Here is a 20,243-nt window from a genome sequence, read left to right as displayed (position 1 = left end):
GTTTTGAGTCTTACTCAAATTCACACCTTACAACGCAACCAAGAACTTCTTGTTTGCTGATCTATTTTGAACTCCTTCAAAACTTTGTCAAGGCATGCATCTTGTTGAAACTTCCATTAAGCGCTTTCGATCTATCTCCATAGATCTTTGATGCTCAACGTTCAAGTAGCTCAATCCAGGTATTCCTTTGAAAACTCCTTTCAAACAACCTTGTATGCTTTACAGAAATTCTACATTACTTCTGATCCACAATATGTCAACCACATATACTTATCAGAAATTCTATAGTGCTCCCACTCACTTCTTTGGAAATACAAGTTTCTCATAAACCTTGTACAAACCCAAAATCTTTGATCATCTCATCGAAGTGTATATTCCAACTCTGAGATGCTTGCACCAGTCCATTGAAGGATCACTGGAGCTTGCGTACTTGCTAGTACCTTTAGGATCAACAAAACCTTCTGGTTGTATCACATACAATGTTTCCTCAAGGAAACCGTTGAGGAAACAATGTTTTGACATCCTACGTGCAATATTTCATAAATAATGCATCAACAACTAACATAATTCCAACAGACCTTTAGCATCGCTACGAGTAAGAAAGTCTCATCATAGTCAACTGTTTGATCTTGTCGAAAACATCTTTGCGACAAGTCGAGCTTTTCTTAATAGTGACTTATCACCATCATCGTCTGTCTTCCTTTTAAAGATCCATTTTACTCAATAGTCCTATGACCATCAAGTAATTCTTCCAAAGTCTACACTTTATTTTCATACATGGATCCTCTCTCGGATTTCATGGCTTCCAGCCATTTGTCGGAATCTGGGCCCACCATCGCTTTCTCCATAACTCGTAGGTTCACTGTTGCTCAACAACATGACCTCCAAGACAGGGTTACCGTACCACTCCGTAGTAGTACGCGACCTTGTCAACCTACGAGGCTTGTAGTAACTTGATCCGATGCTTGATGATCACCATCATCAGCTTCCACTTCAATTGGTGTAGGCGCCACAGGAACAACTTCGTGCGCCCTGCTACACACTGGTTGAAGTGATGGTTCAATAACCTCATCAAGTTCTACTACCCTCCCACTCAATTCTTTCAAGAGAAACCTTTCCTGGAGAAAGGATCCGTTTCTAGAAACAAACACTTTGCTTTCGGATCTGAGATAGGAGACGTACCCAACTGTTTTGGATATCCTATGAAGATGCATTTATCCGCTTTTGGTTCGAGCTTATCAGACTGAAACTTTTTCACATAAGTGTCGAATCCCCAAACTTTCAAGAAACGACAGTTTAGATTTCTCTAAACCTCAGTCTATATTGTGTCATCTCAATCGGAAATACGTGGTGCCCTATTTAAAGTGAATGTGGTTGTCTCTAATGCTTAACCCATAAACGATAGTGGTATTTCGATAAGAGACATCATAGCATGCACCATACCAAATAGTGCGTGGCTATGACGTTCAGACACATCATCACACTATGATGTTCCAGGTGGCATGAACTGCGAAACAATTTCCACATTGTCTTAACTGCGTACTAAAACTCGTAACTCAGATATTCATTTCTATGATCATATCGTAAACAGTTTATCCTCTTGTTACGACGAACTTCACTCTGAAACAGAATTGAACTTTTCAATATTTCAGACTTGTGATTCATTAAGTAAATACTCATGTATCTACTCAAGTTGTCAGTGAAGTAAGAACATAATGATATCCACTGCATGACTCAGCACCCGTTGGACTACATACATCAAAATGTATCACTTCCAACAAGTTACTATCTTATTTCATCTCAATGAAAACAAGGCCTTGCTCATGTGGTATGATTTGCATGTCACTAGTGATTCGAAATCAGGTGAGTACAAAGATCCATCAGCATGGAGCCTCTTCATGCAATTTATACCAACATGACTCAAGCGGCAGTGCCACAAGTAAGTGGTACTATCATCATTAACTCGTATCTTTTGGCACCAATATCATGAACATGTGTAACACTACGATCGAGATTCAATAAACCATTGAAGGTGATTATTCAAGAAAATAGAGTAACCATTATTCTCTTTAAATGAATAATCGTTTTGCAATAAACACGATCCAATCATGTTCATGCTTAACGCAAGCACCAAATAACAATTATTTAGGTTTAACACCAATCCCGATGGTAGAGGGAGCGTGCGACGTTTGATCATATCAACCTTGGAAACACTTCCAACACGTATCGTCACCTCGCCTTTAGCTAGTCTCCGTTTATTCCGTAGCTTTCATTTCGCGTTACTAATCACTTAGCAACCGAACCGGTATCCAATACCCTCGTGCTACTAGGAGTACTAGTAAAGTACACATCAACATCATGTATATCAATATACTTCTCTCGACTTTTGCCAGCCTTCTTATCTACCAAGTATCTAGAGTTGCTCCGCCTCAGTGACTGTTCCCCTCATTACAGAAGCACATAGTCTCGGGTTTGAGTTTAATCTTGGGTCTCTTCATTAGTGCAGCAACTATTTTGCCGTTTCACGAAGTATCCCTTCTAGCCCTTGCCTTTCTTGAAACTTAGTGGTTTTACAAACCATCAACTATTGATGCTCCTTCTTGATTTCTACTTTCGCAGTGTCAAACATTGCGAATCGCTCAAGGATCATTGTATCTATCCTTGATATGTTATAGTTCATCATGAAGCTCTCACAGCTTGGTGGCAGTAACTTTGGAGAACCATCACTATCTTATCTGGAAGATTAACTCCCACTTGATTCAAGCGATTGTCGTACTCAGACAATCTGAGCACACGCTCAACGATTGAGCTTTTCTCCTTTACTTTGTGGACAAAGAATCTTGTTGGAGGTCTCGTACCTCTTAACAAGGGCACAAGCATGAAATCACAATTTCATCTCTTTAGAACATCACTTATGTTCCGTGACGTTTTAAAACGTCTTCGGCGCCTTGCTTCTAAGCCATTAAGTATTTTGCACTGAACTATCGTGTAGTCATCAGAAACGTGTATGTCGGATGTTTACAGCATCCACAGATGACGCTCGAGGTGCAGCACACCGAGTGGTGCATTAAGGACATAAGCCTTCTGCGCAGCAACGAGGACAATCCTCTGCAATGGTTGCTACTATCAACTTTCAACTAAATTTTCTCTAGGAACATATAAAAATAGTAGAGCTATAGCGCAAGCTACATCATAATTCGCAAAGACCGTTAGACTATGTTCATGACAATTAGTTCAATTAATCATATTACTTAAGAACTCCCACTCAAACAGTACATCTCTCTAGTCATTTGAGTGGTACATGATCCAAATCCACTATCTCAAGTCCGATCATCACGTGAGTCGAGAATAGTTTCAGTGGTAAGCATCTCTATGCTAATCATATCAACTATACGATTCATGCTCGACCTTTCGGTCTCATGTGTTCCGAGGCCATGTCTGCACATGCTAGGCTCGTCAAGCTTAACCCGAGTGTTCCGCGTGTGCAACTGTTTTGCACCCGTTGTATGTGAACGTTGAGTCTATCACACCCGATCATCACGTGGTGTCTCGAAACGAAGAACTGTCGCAACGGTGCACAGTCGGGGAGAACACAATTTTGTCTTGAAATTTTAGTGAGAGATCACCTCATAATGCTACCGTCGTTCTAAGCAAAATAAGGTGCATAAAAGGATTAACATCACATGCAATTCATAAGTGACATGATATGGCCATCATCATGTGCTTCTTGATCTCCATCACCAAAGCACCGGCACGATCTTCTTGTCACCGGCGTCACACCATGATCTCCATCATCATGATCTCCATCAATGTGTCGCCATCGGGGTTGTCGTGCTACTAATGCTATTACTACTAAAGCTACATCCTAGCTAAATAGTAAACGCATCTGCAAGCACAAACGTTAGTTTAAAGACAACCCTATGGCTCCTGCCGGTTGCCGTACCATTGACGTGCAAGTCAATATTAACTATTACAACATGATCATCTCATACATCCAATATATCACATCACATCGTTGGCCATATCACATCACAAGCATACCCTGCAAAAACAAGTTAGACGTCCTCTAATTTTGTTGTTGCATGTTTTACGTGGTGACCATGGGTATCTAGTAGGATCGCATCTTACTTACGCAAACACCACAACGGAGATATATGAGTTGCTATTTAACCTCATCCAAGGACCCCTCGGTCAATTCCGATTCAACTAAAGTTGGAGAAACTGACACCCGCCAGTCATCTTTGAGCAACGGAGTTACTCGTAGCGATGAAACCAGTCTCTCGTAAGCGTACGAGTAATGTCGGTCCGAGCCGCTTCGATCCAACAATACCGCGGAATCAAGAAAAGACTAAGGAGGGCAGCAAAACGCACATCACCGCCCACAAAAACAATTGTGTTCTACTCGAGATTACATCTACGCATGAACCTAGCTCTGATACCACTGTTGGAGAACGTCGCATGGGAAACAAAAATTTTCCTACGCGCACGAAGACCTATCATGGTGATGTCCAGCTACGAGAGGGGATGTGTGATCTGCGTACCCTTGTAGACCGTACAGCAGAAGAGTTAGTGAACGCGGTTGATGTAGTGTAACGTCCTCACGTCCCTCGATCCGCCCCTCGAACTATCCCGCGATCAGTCCCACGATCTAGTGCCGAACGAACGGCACCTCCGCGTTCAGCACACGTACAGCTCGACGATGATCTCGGCCTTCTCGATCCAGCAAGAGAGACGGAGAGGTAGAAGAGTTCTCCAGCAGCGTGACGGCGCTCCGGAGGTTGGTGATGATCTCGTCACAGCAGGGCTCCGCCCGAGCTCCGCAGAAACGCGATCTAGAGGTAAAACCGTGGAGATATGTGGTCGGGCTGCCGTGGCAAAAGTTGTCTCAAATCAGCCCTAAAACCCCACTATATATAGGAGGAGGAGGGGGGAGCCTTGCCTTGGGGTCCAAGGACTCCCAAGGGGTCGGCCGAGCCTAAGGGGGAAGGTCTCCCCCTCCCAAACCGAAATCTACTTGGTTTGGAAGGTGGACTCCTTCTTCCCTTTCCCACCTCCTTCTTTTTTTTCCTTTTCTCTTTGATTTTTCTTCCAATGCGCATAGGGCTCTTTTGGGCTGTCCCACCAGCCCACTAAGGGCTGGTGCGCCACCCCCAAGGCCTATGGGCTTCCCCGGGGTTGGTTGCCTCCCCCCCCCCCCCGGTGAACACCCGGAACCCATTCGTCATTCCCGGTAACTCCGAAAACATTCCGGTAATCAAATGAGGTCATCCTATATATCAATCTTCGTTTCCGGACCATTCCGGAAACCCTCGTGCCGTCCGTGATCTCATCCGGGAGTCCGAACAACATTCGGTAACCAACCATATAACTCAAATACGCATAAAACAACGTCGAACCTTAAGTGTGCAGACCCTGCGGGTTCGAGAACTATGTAGACATGACCCGAGAGACTCCTCGGTCAATATCCAATAGCGGGACCTGGATGCCCATATTAGATCCTACATATTCTATGAAGATCTTATCGTTTGAACTTCAGTGCCAAGGATTCATATAATCACGTATGTCATTCCCTTTGTCCTTCGGTATGTTACTTGCCCGAGATTCGATCGTCAGTATCCGCATACCTATTTCAATCTCGTTTACCGGCAAGTCTCTTTACTCGTTCCGTAATACAAGATCCCGTGACTTGCACTAAGTCACATTGCTTGCAAGGCTTGTGTGTGATGTTGTATTACCGAGTGGGCCCCGAGATACCTCTCCGTCACACGGAGTGACAAAATCCCAGTGTCGATCCATACTAACTCAACGAACACCTTTGGAGATACCTGTAGATCATCTTTATAGTCACCCAGTTATGTTGCGACGTTTGATACACACAAAGTATTCCTCCAGTGTTAGTGAGTTATATGATCTCATGGTCATAGGAACAAATACTTGACACGCAGAAAACAGTAGCAACAAAATGACACGATCAACATGCTACGTCTATTAGTTTGGGTCTAGTCCATCACATGATTCTCCTAATGATGTGATCCCGTTATCAAGTGACAACACTTGCCTATGGCCAGGAAACCTTGACCATCTTTGATCAACGAGCTAGTCAACTAGAGGCTTAATAGGGACAATGTTTTGTCTATGTATCCACACAAGAATTGTGTTTCCTATCAATACAATTATAGCGTGGATAATAAACGATTATCATGAACTAAGAAATATAATAATAACTAATTTATTATTGCCTCTAGGGCATATTTCCAACACCATAGCGCCTGAAGCTGCAGCTACAGCAAGTGACCAACGCTTCCGCAGCTTCGATCTGGGCCAGATCCACCCAGCTCCGTTGGTGCACCACTCGTCGGTGACCTGCAGAGAACCCCTTCTTCGTTCCTCCTCCTCTCTCCCTCCCTCTGAATCTCACCCTCTCCTCTCTGTTTCGTTTTGCCTGTCAGGATCGATCGGGAGACAACATCCCATGGAGTTCCGCCACCAGGCGATTTAGTGCCCCAAGGGCCGGATCCGTTCGTCCCCAAGAAGCCTCGCGTGGATCCCGTCTTCCCAGGCCCGCTCTGCACCCCGCCGGCCTCCACAACTGCAGCAACTGCGGCTGTTGACTTCCGTCACTGCCATGTTCTTCGCGAGTTCGTGGTGAGAAAGGCAGGCCTCGCCGTTGATCTACTTTAATAACGCAGCGCCCTCACTTTAGCACGAGCACGAGTAGTAGCGCAGCGGTAGAGTCACTGCACCTGCTAAGGAGATCCCGGGATCGAGTCCCCACGGGTGCATACATTTTCTTGCATTTTTGTCTGCATTGCAGCGGCTGGGCTTAGAGTTCATTACATTCAACTCTTGATGGTTCTATTCGCAAGCACATGTGCAGCCGAGCTGGTGGCTGATCTGTGCCATGAACCACGGGGTCTCGGGTTCGAATCCCAGACACCCCATATTTTCTGTCAATTCTTTCCTTTTGCACACGCAGCCACGACTCCGCTAAGTTCTGCCATGCGCGTCATTTAGTTAAGTTACGCCATGCGTGTTGGGCCCAATAGTAGCAGATTCGGTCCGTGCATTTTTTTATAGCGTCCTGCGATTTTCCAATTCCAGGGATTTTCAGAAAAATCAACATATTTTCAAATGCCCGTAGTTTCTAATCCGTTATTCAGATTGCGATGAGTTATATATGTAACTTGGCTAGAATTTTGCGTAGAGTAATATTTTTCAACTCTCATGCATAATTAGATCTGTTTAGTGTGTTGTTTGCATCGGTTTGCGTGTCGGCGTGTTGAAAACGGTTTAGGTCGTATCTATTTGTCCGTAGCTCCGTTGGAGAAGTGCCATATATGTAAATGGACCAGAACGACGAGTAGAATCACGTGAACCACTTAGTTTTGCTGTTTAACAAACTTAAAATGTGATTAGGACAAATCTGGTCAGAATTAGATTTTAACACGTGGGGTCATTTCGGAGATGCTATATGTCGTTTCCGGCCTCATTTAAAATGCCTAGATAGGTAGTTTAATTGCGCTTCACCTCTTTCCATGTTTAACCACATTTAATTTGGCCGTGTATTTAATCGGGATAGAACAAAATAAACAAACGTGGAGTTTCGTCAATATGCAACTCGTTGCATATTGAACTTCACTTAATGTGTAGTGTTTGATTGTGTGAATTGTCATGCCGTGACTTGGATGTATCCAGTTGCTCACGCATCATTTGTGTTGTGCATCGTGTGGTGAATTCCGTGTGTTGATTTGTGTTTCCGGTTTGCTTCATCTCGATAGAGTTCCGCAGCGTGCCGGATTGTGAGGACCCGTTCGACTACGTCGGTTCGTCTGCTTCACGGAGTCATACTTCTTCCAAGCGGGATCTCAGGAAAGATGACCATTTTCCCAGATACCATTACTATCATTGCCATGCTAGTTTATCGCTTCTATCATTTATGTCTCGTTGCCTACCACATGTTAAATATCAGCCTCTCAACAATGCCATGTAACCTTCAACCTGTTCGACCTAGCAAACCACTGATTGGCTATGTTACGGCTTGCTTAACCCTGTTGGTAGCGTTGCTATTTGCAGGTGCAGATGCTTCCATGTGAAAGCATGGGTTCCTTGTTATATCATCATATTAATGCTATTTAACTTAATGGACCTATATACTTGGTAAAAGGTGGAAGGCTCGGCCTTTCTAGCCTGGTGTTTTGTTCCAGCTTTGCCCCCTTAGTTTCCGGCTACCATTGTTATGTTCCATAAATGAGCACTCCTAACACGATCGGGGTTGTTATGGGGACCCCCTTGATAATTCGTTTTAGATTCAAGCTGGTCTGGCAGGGCCCAACTTTGGTACTACATTTGCCTAATCACCTAATAAACTTGCATAGGGACTTTTCGGACCCCGAGGATAATTTAATCAAGGTTTGGTACCCATACGCTTGAGTGTTGGTCCAACTTGAGTGTTGGTCCAAAATAGAGCACCGTGCGGGGCCACCGCGAGGAAACTCGAGGTTTGGTACCCATACGCTTCGCTTATCCGTCGTGTCCTAAGAACGAGATACGCGGCTCCTATCGGGATCGTCAACACGCCGAGAGGCCTTGCTGGATTAGTTTTACCTTTGACGAGATATCTTTTGCATCGGGATTCCGGTGATGCGTTGGGTAATCTCAGAGTTGAGGTTTTCCACTAGGGAATCCGACGAGATCGCGAGCTTCACAATTGAGGATTTATATGCGGCTTGTGGTAATTTGTGATGGACTAGTTGGAGCACCCCTGCAGGGTTAAATCTTTTCGGAAAGCCGTGCCCGCGGTTATGTGGCAACGTGGAAACTTTGTTTAACACTAGTTCTAGATGACTTGAAGTTAATTAATTAAAATATGCCAACTGTGTGCGTAACCGTGAATGTCTCTTTTGTGAGTTTCTTTCTCCGATCGAGGACACGGTGGGGTTATGTCTGACATAGGTAGGTGTTCAGGATCTTTCATTTGATCATCAGTAGTCACGACCGATATGCGTAGATCTTCCCTCTCTTATTTCTTGTACTCGTAAGTTAGCCACCATAAATATATGCTTAGTCGCTGCTGCAACCTCACCACTTAACCATACCTCATCCATTAAGCTTTGCTAGTCTTGATACCTTTCGAAATGAGATTGCTGAGTCCCCTGTGGCTCATAGATTTACTACAACACCATTTGCAGGTACAGGTAAAGGTTACTCGACGCGAGCGCATTGACTGTTCATTTGGAGTTGCTTCTTCTTCTTCTTCTTCTTCGATCTAGGATGGGTTCCAGGCCGGCAGCCTGGGATAGCAAGGATGGACGTCGTTCTTCTTTTGTCGTTTGTTTTCGTGCGTAGTCGGACCCTACTCTTACTCTTGATGATTATGTAATGTACTGATGTGACTCTGATGTAGCTTGTGGCGAGTGTAAGCCAATTCTATGTATCTCTTTTTTTCAGTACATGTACTTGTAACGATATCCATTCTTGCGACACGACAAGATGCGCTTCTATCCCTGATGAGGCCCTCGTGCCAAATTGAGGATAGGGTCGCATCTTGGGCGTGACAATACCCCCACCCTTATAAGTCTTGTTATGTCTCCTCCCACATCCAATGTGGGACTAAACCCAACATTTAGTACTTCTTAATGACCTTGGAGTGAATTCATCATCTCACATGTCCCTCCTGCATGGAGGCTACAAATTGACGGTGTGTTGTCAGGGGTATGAACACCCTTACTTCACTACACCAATAACACGTCTTCTCGTGCTGTGACCAATGTGGAGCGGTGTGCCATCTACAGTATCGACAACTAGTGGTGTTGCAGGGTCTCGGCGTTGGATACCATTTGATGGGCGCGCATGAGGGTGGCCTTATCGAGCTTCGTGATGGCGTCAACGGTAGAAGGGTCACGCAAGGTCAATGCACTAGTTACTCCCAAGGATGGGACGACGGAAGATGGCGGCCATGGATTCTACATCATGCGCATAAGGTGCATGTTAAGGGTCTGCTAGACCAGTAGTTGCTCCATGCTAGCCAGCATGTGGCTTGGCGAGGCCACTAGATTTCATGCTATGCGTTGACGCGAGGTCAGGACACATGACCAAACTTGTTGGTAGGACGACAATTTTCGCCAAGAAGGTGTCTTTGGTCGATTCATGTCTTTATTTTGTAAGCTTTTGTTGAACAATGCAATAGATATGGTGCTTTTGTTGAACAATTGAATAAATATGGTTCTGTGCGTCACTCGATGTATAAATCAGGGATTAAGCTCTTTTTCTAGAAAAAATGTGAGCATACATTTTTATACTATTGTTAAAAACCTACTCCCTAATTCCAGAATTGTTGTCGTTGCAGGATTTCTCCGACCATGTAAAAATGAGGGAAAGTACCAAACTACCCCTAATTTTAAAACAAAAGAGATCGTTTAAAACGAAAGAGATCGTAGTCTTCCTCCCTTCGCCATGCTCCTCCCCTTGCTAGGCTCCTCTGCCCCTCCTCCAGGCTCCCCCGTCCCTCGTCCATGACCCTCCTCCAGGCTCCACGCCCTCGTCCAGGCCCCTCCACCAGGCTCCCCCGCCCCTCCTCCAGGCCCCACCGCTAGGTCCGTGCATATCCTCGTCGCCCTTGCATCTCCTCGTCGCCCTCCATCACCTGTCCTTGGCGCTCCCAAATCCATCACGAACCTTGTTGAGTAGCAAATTCTCAGCACATGAAGGGAGACCTTGTTGAGCAGTAGATCCTCAGCATGATCAACAACATCTTGTTGAGAACAGAGACACCTTAGGAGCACTGACAATTAGCATCAAAACCACATCATTTAGGGGGGAAGCAGCTGCACCTTGTTGAGTAGATCGTCACCATCAGCAGCATCATCTCCGGCTGGATCAGTGCAGCAGAGCATCACGTTGTCGCCATGATTCGAGCAGCAAAATCATGGGTTGGATCCAGCTGCAGATCATCATTTCCGGCAACAATCAACATGAGCAGGTCGAGCATTTTTGCAATAGCACCAACAAAACAGATTAGCAACAACTACTCCATTGGCATACATCTCAGAAACTATAACACGTACATCATATCAGATCAGCAACAACATCTAGATCATATCATACTTGGGTCAATTGTGTGAACATCAGCAACAACAAGATCATTAGTGTGAATCGACAAATCAACAAGAGCAAGATAAGATACACATGATTAATTGACAAATCAACACCTTTGGCGTCCTTCTCGAATTGAGCCACAACTTAAATCATGTGTTGGTCTTCCGCTCCTCTCAAATTGACAAATGGTTATGATCCTATCGAACTAATCACAGGAAGAGCAACAACGGCAAGATCAATTGTGTGAACAACAACAAAGGCAAGATCTGACAAATCAGGAGTAGGTGAGTTGCTCCATTTTCAGTAACATTATTGTTGTCACAGTGAGTTGATTTCCGTTTAACTTGATTTAGTGTTTACTTGACATTTCTTAATTTATTGTTAACTTGACATATATGTTCAGTTTAAAAATTTTCACAACAAGCAATATATGGTCAGCATGAAAATGGTTAATTTACTCCATTCTTAAAACAACTGACACAATTACACATTTTTAAAACAATTACACAACAAGCAATATATGGTCAGCATGAAAATGCTAAATTTATATGTTCAGTAAGGTGCTTTGCTGAATTTAGATGGTAAGTGAGGTTCTTTGCAAAATTTTAAAGCAACAAATTTAGTTAGTTGCTTTGATGAGTACTCCTGGGTACAGATAAAGGCAGATAAACATTTTTCTGAAAATCTACTTACTGCGAGCCTTGAGTAGGAGATCACTCAAAAATGTGAAACGCGTCTCCGGTTGGTCTTCATGGTTTTTCTTGAACAACAAGAATGAGTGATAAATTACTCGAGGGATGCAACCCAAAGCTTATTGTCAATCTTTGTAAAATGAAATGGTTATTGCCAATCTTTTTAAAATGAAATTCTTTTTGTCAACCTTTTTAAAATGAATGCCTATTGTCATACTCCATTTCATAATTTAAATGACTACTCCTATTCACAATAGCTTATTGTCATTCTTTTCTAAATGCATTTAACTTCTGCTTCTACTTGTACTTGTATGTGTTCTTATTCTTCATCTTGCATCTTCATATCTTCATGAGAACAAGGATCTCCTAGACCTCAACTACACTCCACATGCAGAAGATGTGATGAAATGGATGAAGATCTAGGAAATGAAATTGAAGGAGATATATGATATGAACTGGAAGGAGATGAAATTGTGGAATATGCAAGTAAAAAACAATTGGCCATTTGGCCATTTCACCTTTTGAGTATTTCATATTTTGATCATTTTCATATTTGCTTTATTTCTTGATGCAGGTGTTGAGCAAGTTGCTAAAAATAACAAAAACCTCAATGGCCAACAAAAATTTGCTGTTTATGTAGCATTGCATACACTCTGTATGAGCGGAGGAAGAATTTTTAAGAGAACTGACATGCAAGACATTGCAAAATTGTTTGGTGTAGGTGTGTGGAATATACAAAGAATCTGGAGGATAGAAATGTCTCAAATCAAATAAGGTCGGGAAGTGGATGTTTCCAACCAAAAAAATGGAAATTGTGGAAGAAAGCCTAAGGACATTAACCTAGAACAAATCCTAACAATTCCACTAAACAAGAGATCTACTATTAGGTCACTAGCTTGGTAGCTGGGATGTAGCCCTACCACGCTCCATAGGAAGTTCATGCTGAAGTTGATAAGGAGGCATACAAACTATGTGAAGCTAGCTTTGAAGGAAAAGAATAAGAAGGATAGGATCAGATTTTGCTTGTCGATGCTTGATGAGGCAACAACAACGACTCCAAAGCCTAAGTTCAAGATTATGCATAATATTGTGCATACTGATGAGAAGTGGTTTAACATGACCAGGAAGAATAAAACATCTTATCTGTTGGATGGGTAGGAAGAGCCTACAAGGTCTATACATGGCAGCTGTATTAGCAAGGTGATGTTCTTGACAACCATTGCTAGGCAGAGATGGGATAGTAAAGGAAACGTGACCTTCCTTGGAAAAATCGTTATCTGGCCATTTGTAAAAGAAGTTCTTGCCCAGTAGCACGTTGTGCATGTATCAATCCATGTGCATATCGTGGTAGGATTAAAGGTCAAGCAAAGCTTAAGAGTTATATCACCAAATATTAGAAATCTCTGTTCGATCCACCAGATGATGGGATCTTCACCCTTGACGAGACCCAAACAGTTGATATTCCACTAGTATCGGCAGAAGAGAACAATATACTCACATCACCATTCTCAGAAGAGCAGGTGAGCATAACAAAGCTCTAGGACCTGATGGTTTCCCCGCAGAATTCTATCAGAATTTCTGGGATATCATCAAGACTGGCCTTTTGGAATTGTTCAATTGTCTTCATGCCGACCGACTTGACCTATTCAGACTTAATTTTGGTGAGATTGTTTTGTTGTCGAAGATTAAGGAGGCAGAATGGATCCAACAATTTAGACCCATATGCCTCCGTAATGTGAGCTTCAAGATTTTCACCAAAGTGCCTACAAATAGGTTAAACTCGATAGCTCACTATGTTGTTCGGCCATCTCAAATGACTTTCATGCAAGGTAGGAATATACTCGATGGTGTGGTAATCCTGCATGAGACCGTCCACGAGATGCACCGAAAAAACATGAGTGGAGTAGTATTCAAAATCGACTTTGAAAAAGCCTATGACAAAGTCGAACAACCTTTCCTCCAACATGACCTAAGGATGAAAGGTTTCTCCAATAAATGTCGCCAGTGGGTCCATAATTTTGTAACTGGAGGTAGTGGGCCATCAAGGTCAATAATGATGTAGGCCATTACTTTCAGACAAAAAGAGGACTACGACAGGGTGACCCCATGTCCCTAATGTTATTTAAAATTGTTGCTGACATGTTGGCTATTCTGATTGAGCGCGCTAAACAGGATGGCCAAATTGCAAGACTAGTGCCACACCTTGTGGATGGAGGTCTCTCTATTCTTCAATACGTCGATGACACAATTCTATTTATGGAACATGACTTGGACAAGACTCGAAACCTGAAACTCTTGTTGTCAACGTTTGAAAAATGTCGGGTCTTAAAATTAACTTCCATAAAAGTAAACTTTCCTGTTTTGGAGAAGCCGCTGAGGCAGCGGTCGATTATGCTGAAATGTTTGGTTGCGCACATGGCCAATTCCCAATTAAATATCTAGGAATAGCAATTCATTTTTGGTGACTCACCATTGCGGAGTGGAAGCATGTAGAGGAGCGGTTAGAGAAACGATTAAGCAGTTGGAAAGGCAAATTGCTTTCAACTAGAGGACAACTGGTTTTCATTAACTCTGTCCTCGCAAATATGGTTCTCTATATGCTTTCTTTCTTCCAACTCCGAAAAGGGGTACTACAAAGAATGGACTATTTTAGATCCACATTCTTTTGGCAAGGAGATGGTGAAAAGAAAAAATATAGGCTGGCCAAACGGAACGTGGTTTGCAGGCCGAAAGACAAAGGTGGTCGGGGAATTCATGGCTTAAAGGTCAAGAATGAGGCCCTACTTAGTAAATGGTTATTCAAACTTCTTTACTGAGGATGGTGTTTAGCAAACCATGCCGCACAACAAGTATCTAGGCCCAAAGGCGGTGTCTGGCGCATATTAGAAACCTGGCGACTCACATTTCTGGGCTGGCCTAATGACGACAAAGAAACATATCTTTCGCTTTGGGTCTTTCGCGATAAAGGAAGGGTCGGAGATTCGATTTTTGGAGGACATATAGCTAGGCAATGTCAGTCTCCGAGAACAATATCTAGCCTTATACAAAATTGCCCGCGATAAGAATAATACTATTGCGCAGCCAAATATTTCATTTAGGAGGAATTTGATAGGTCCCCGACTTATGTCATGGCATAATCTTTAACCGGTCTGGATTAGATTAATCTAACACAAGGTCGGGACGTGTTTCGCTGGAACCTTACTACATCAGGGTCTTTCATAGTAGACTCTATGTACCGTGTGCTTACCCATGCTTAGGTTCCGGTAAGTAATAAAAAAAATCTGGAAGTCAAAGATTTCATTAAAATTTAAAAAAATTATGTGGTATCTTTATAGGGGAGTTGTTCTAACCAAAAACAACCTCACACGTCGCAAGTTGCAAGGGAGTAAGACGTGTTATTTTTGTACTCAATACGAGACAATCAAACACCTAATTTTTTCAATGCAAGTTCGCACGTTCTACGTGGTGAGTCATCCAAATAGCATCAAATTTGTATCCACCTACAAGTGTTGCCAATTTATTTGGTCATTGGTTGAACGGTATACTAAATAAATTTAAAACGATAATAAGGATGGGAGCGTAAATAAATTTAAAACGCTAATAAGGATGGGAACGTATGCCTTACTATGATCGCTTTGGCTATGTAAAAATGATCTGGTTTTTAATGATAAAATTGTTTCTCCTCTGCGGGTTATTTTTCGTTGTACGCACTTGCTTCGTACGTGGTCTACGCTACAACAAGCGGAGTATAAATCGTTGATCAAGGCGGTGTGTATGCGGTTGGAGCAGGTGGCTACGGAGGCAGATCGATCCACCATCGCTTTTGACATAGGCATACTCTTGGTCTATAGAACTTTACTGTTGCTGATTTATCGTTTTTTCCTTTTCTTATTATTCGACTTTAGAGTTTGACTGTGTGCATCCTAGTTATGTAAAGATTAGATGTTAATCGTATTGCTATGTACATGATGCTAAATTTTGAAATAATAAATACGCTCTTTATAAAAAAAAAGTAGCGTTGTTTGCTTCTTTTTAATTTTAAAAAATGCTACAGCCCAACAACGGTTATTAAGTAGAGCATAAATGTTCACTCTTAAAATGGAAGGATGGAATTTTAGTCTGTGTCGTCGAGTCCCAAACAAGGACAAAGAGAAAGCAAGGACATGGGTCTCTTTCCTTCCCTTGTCCCGTACATTGCCACACAAGCATAGGAATCAGAAATCAGTGGCAACGATTTAGGGGAGCTTCTCGCACAAAACTTTTTCTTCAGTAGTCCATGACAGAGCTTGCACAGCGATGAAATTGCACCACGCCTCGCAGGTAGTGACTCACGGGGAACAGATGGTAGCAGGCTCGCAGCTCAGGCGTAAGAGGCTCCGACGTGGAGGAGGCCGGAACTGCCGCACTTGGGGCACAGGCCGACGCTCTTGGGCACCATGAAGTACATGAAACACGCCCTGCACCCGACCGCGATCAGCACGTGGCTGGCGGCGTGCCCATTGTCGCTGGAGGCGGGCTCGTCGGTGGGGGAGAAAGATGAGAGCACGGACGAAACGCTGGAGCTCCGGCTGCTGCTGCTCTCCTCATCGTCCCCGTTGCCTTCACTATAGCCGTTGCTGTCATCATAGCCGTAGCCGTTGCCGCCGGTGACGCTGGACGCCGGGGAGGTGTAGCCAGAGCTGCACGACGAAGTGAAGGCTGCGCGGTGCGAAGTGAAACAGGTGGACCGCGGCGTTGACAAGGCGGAGCAAAGCGACGGCGTGCGAGGGTCGATGGTAGTCCGGGTGCCGTCCTCCCAGTTGATGTAGTACACTTGCCCCGTCTGCATCAAACAAACAGGTTAATGATATTAACATGTAGGAGAAAAATCATTAGGAAAAAACGGCAGCAAGTTCAATAGCTTCCGGTAGAATCTAGATGTTGAGAACAATCATGTAAAAAAAAATGTTGAGAAAAAACAAATAAAAATATAAAAGAGATGTTGTATAACTAATTTTCAAAATGTATGCACATCTCCATATATTTGAGATAATTAATGCAAGGAGCTATTACTAATGGCCGTGAAAACAATGTTTTATCACCAACCAAAAGGAAAACGTTTGACAACTACTCCCTCCGTTTTTAAATACTACTCTAAATGAGTAAATGTATACTTTAAAATATGTTTATATAGAGGACCTAACCTATATTTACAAAAGGAGCGAGTAGAACCGAATCAACCGATGCACGTCAACACAGGGGCAGAGCAATATGGAAAATGCTGGGTCAGATGAAATGTGCTCTATGCAACCCGTGACCTCGCAGGGAATATATGCAAGATTCTCTTTGGTAAGTGTGTGGCAGTTGCTCTGTTTTTTTTTTTTTTTTTTTTGAGCTGTTGCTCTGGTTTTTAGCTTGGAAGAAACAGAGATGAGTGCGAAGAGAATCAAAATGAAGAGGAGAGGGCGTAAATATTTATGTATATTTAATACTGTTACGTACTCTCTTCGTAAATCACTGAGTATCTAAGAAAAGAAAACGCGAAGCCAGCAACATATTCTTTTTTAGGATTCGGAAATCGGATGGTGAAAGATTCAGGCTACATCGCACCTTATTTTTAACTAACTTTTCTTCAACTCACTTGTTTGTTGGAAGCAGGGTGGCATCTATCCTATTCCTAACGCAATAAAGATCCTCACAACCCCGTTGATAATAGACAAGGGTGTGGTCCAGAAGAAATCTATGGCGAAATCTAGTTCTACAAAGAGGGAGACAGATTAGAAAGGAATGGATCCACACATAGATATGTCAGGATTTACAAGACAAACGCAGATCTGAAGGCGCACTAGGAAATTATTTCAAGGAAACAGCAGGCCTTTTCGCATAGCAATGGGGGAGAACAAGTTGGCATCCAGTGGAAAGGTCGAGCCTTTCTGAAGCTGGAAAGAAAACACAAGGAGACGGATCAAATAATCAAAAGGAAATTTTGCAAGAGAAAAGGTACACGAGTTGCCGGCTAGTAGCAGATTATGCAAGAGTCCAATAAGAAAAGAACAAAAGAGGGGGCCAAAAGTGGAGGGGATTAATGAAGCTCAATCCGTCTCAAGTTTTCAGCCACTTACGCCATTGAATGATGCAAATGATTGACCCATCGAATCCGGGCTTCAAAACTACAGACAGGCATCCAACTACCTCGTAAGCCGCTTGTCATTTATGTCCAAATGATTGGGAGAGCACACACGCCCATGCACGCACACACGGACGCACGGCCATCGACCCCATCCATGGCGGATGTTCCTTCCCTCTCCGATTCCGATGTGGTCAAGAGGAACAAATGACGGAATGTATAGATGGGGAAATGTATGTACCCGGATGTCGAGGCACTGCTGCCAGTGGTAGGGCAGGGCGACGTCGGAGTTGAGCTCGACGGTGACGCCCTCGCCGTCGTTGCTGTCCTCAGCGCCCCTGGCGTGGCCGTGGCCGTGGCGCCGGCCCGGCCGCCGGCCGCCGCCGTTGAGGGAACAGTTGCGCAGCGAAGAGGCGATCATTTCGATGTTGGGAGCAGTAGCCATCCAGAGCAGCGACAAGGAGCGAGGGGCCGGTGGAGCGCACTGGCCTCTGCCTGCCGGACGGTGGAATGGGGAAGGGGGTGGAAAGGGAAAGATGAGTTTCTTGCTTCGCTTTTGGCCGTAGTGGTGTTGTGTTCGTCGCGTGGGGTATCCCGTGACCGTGAGCGAGACCAGCGGGATGGGCTGCAAGAGTGGCTGCTTTGCCTGGCTGGTGCCATAATTATATAGTCCAACGTGTTCTAAAAGAGGCCCTAGTGCTCTACTCTCACCCTCTATCTAAATAATTGTAGTTATAGAAAAGTAAACTATCTTTTCCAATTACAATATGTAGGCATATATATCTTGCTCTAACACGTAGCACTTCAAACCAGGCGTACTTTTTTATCATTGGATGAGACACACTAATCTTAAAGCAAAGAAGGAGTACATACTAGACTCATAAATCGTTCAGTGGTATCTCTCATCGTGTCGAATGGATCTTTTTTTCCAAGAACTCATGCCGAATGAATCATCCATGCTCTCTATTTCTGTTCTCTCCCTTCCCAGCGCCCACGGACACCATCCACATGCCAACCTCACATTCACAGCATGAGCGGGAACGGGCGCATCACGGCCATCACGCCGTTCGGTGGCCCATTCACACCTACCGCCGCACTTTGACGAGGCCGTCTGTAATGCCCCAAGAGTGTACTTGCCATATTTGGAACATTCTGTATGTGGGTCCACCTTGTCATTGCAATGAAAGCATATTGCATGTGTTATTTCATGTGTCACCTTGCCATGTCTCCCTTTGCATTCATGCATTCCATCCATTCCATGCCTTGTGTTTGTTGCCTTGTGATCATACGATGTGGTGTGATGTCATGTGATGATATGTGGTTTACGTGAAGTGTGTGGAGTGATGCAAGTGTTAGTAGTAAACACTATGTGGATTTCTACTAGGGTTTAAAACTTCCCCCCTCTCTTTTATCTCAAGCCCAATATTTACTTGCCCCATCCCTATTTCAAAAATGCCCATGATTTAGCATGTTTTGAAGTGGATGTGAAGAGGTGTATTTGCTGATTTGAAACTTGGTTTGTGAGGTGCAAATATTCATAAAACAGTGGATTAAATACTGTTTTGTAAATATTTACTTGCTCCTAAAATCACTTTTCTATTTTTATTAAATAGGTCATAATTCCTTATGACCAGGGGTATGTTTGCTTTATTTTTAGCATCATCAGATTTGCCTAGGTTTTATTCTCCTTTCTCTGTTTGTTTTAAAATAGAAAACCCCCAGGGTTTCTCTTCCTCTACCAAGCGCCAGATGGGCCACCTTCTCCCTCCCGAGGCCCATCACTCCACGCTGTTTCCCCAGCTAGAGCCCACACGCGCTCCTTCTTCTTTCTTCAGACGGCGTCTACCCCGTGCGTCGGTTTCCGTCAGGCTGCAGAGAGAGACCGAGAGGTTTGACGCCGTTCATCCCATCCGCGGCCCCCCATATAGCCTTGGCGTCCGTGCCCCTTGGCCTAGGGTTCCTCCATCCCATCCTTGTGTCACCACTTCCTCCCTCCATCTCCTCCTTCCCCCAGGTAAGATCTCTCTGTAGATCAGGTAGCAGAGACGACAGGTAGCACACCGCCGATGTCCACAGTGCTTCCCTCGTCTCCGGCGACGGCCAACATGTCCGGGGGCTCGGGGAAGGCGTCCGCGCTCCATTCCCGTCCTCGGTGAGGCCAGGGAGCGACCACATCGACGGGCAGGAGTTCGTCTCCGGCGCGTTCCCGGCGGCCCTGTTTCCCCCTGCTTCGGTTCTGCACAGCGCGACTTCTTCTTCTTCAGATCGTCGTCTTCGTCAGACTTCTTCTCCTATTGGTCCTCTTCTTCTTCCCCTCGATGAGGCTGCCCCTTCCTCCCTTCTTCCTCGAT

General features: G+C 44.1%; 1 protein-coding gene across 1 annotated transcript; it reads right to left on the bottom strand.

Moving 5' to 3' along the window:
• Positions 1-15,854: 15,854 nt before the first annotated feature.
• LOC123402903 lies at positions 15,855-18,522 on the bottom strand. The gene is made up of 2 exons (XM_045096869.1): positions 18,134-18,522; positions 15,855-16,608 (listed from the first exon to the last, which is right to left on the bottom strand). Exons 1-2 carry the CDS (start codon positions 18,335-18,337, stop codon positions 16,147-16,149), a joined length of 666 nt encoding a protein of 221 aa, XP_044952804.1. The 5' UTR covers positions 18,338-18,522; the 3' UTR covers positions 15,855-16,146.
• Positions 18,523-20,243: the final 1,721 nt, after the last annotated feature.

Source organism: Hordeum vulgare, chromosome 6H (genome assembly GCF_904849725.1).
Source record: "Hordeum vulgare subsp. vulgare chromosome 6H, MorexV3_pseudomolecules_assembly, whole genome shotgun sequence".
NCBI classification, from domain to species: Eukaryota; Viridiplantae; Streptophyta; class Magnoliopsida; order Poales; family Poaceae; genus Hordeum; species Hordeum vulgare.
This window is presented reverse-complemented; position numbering and strand designations above follow the sequence as displayed.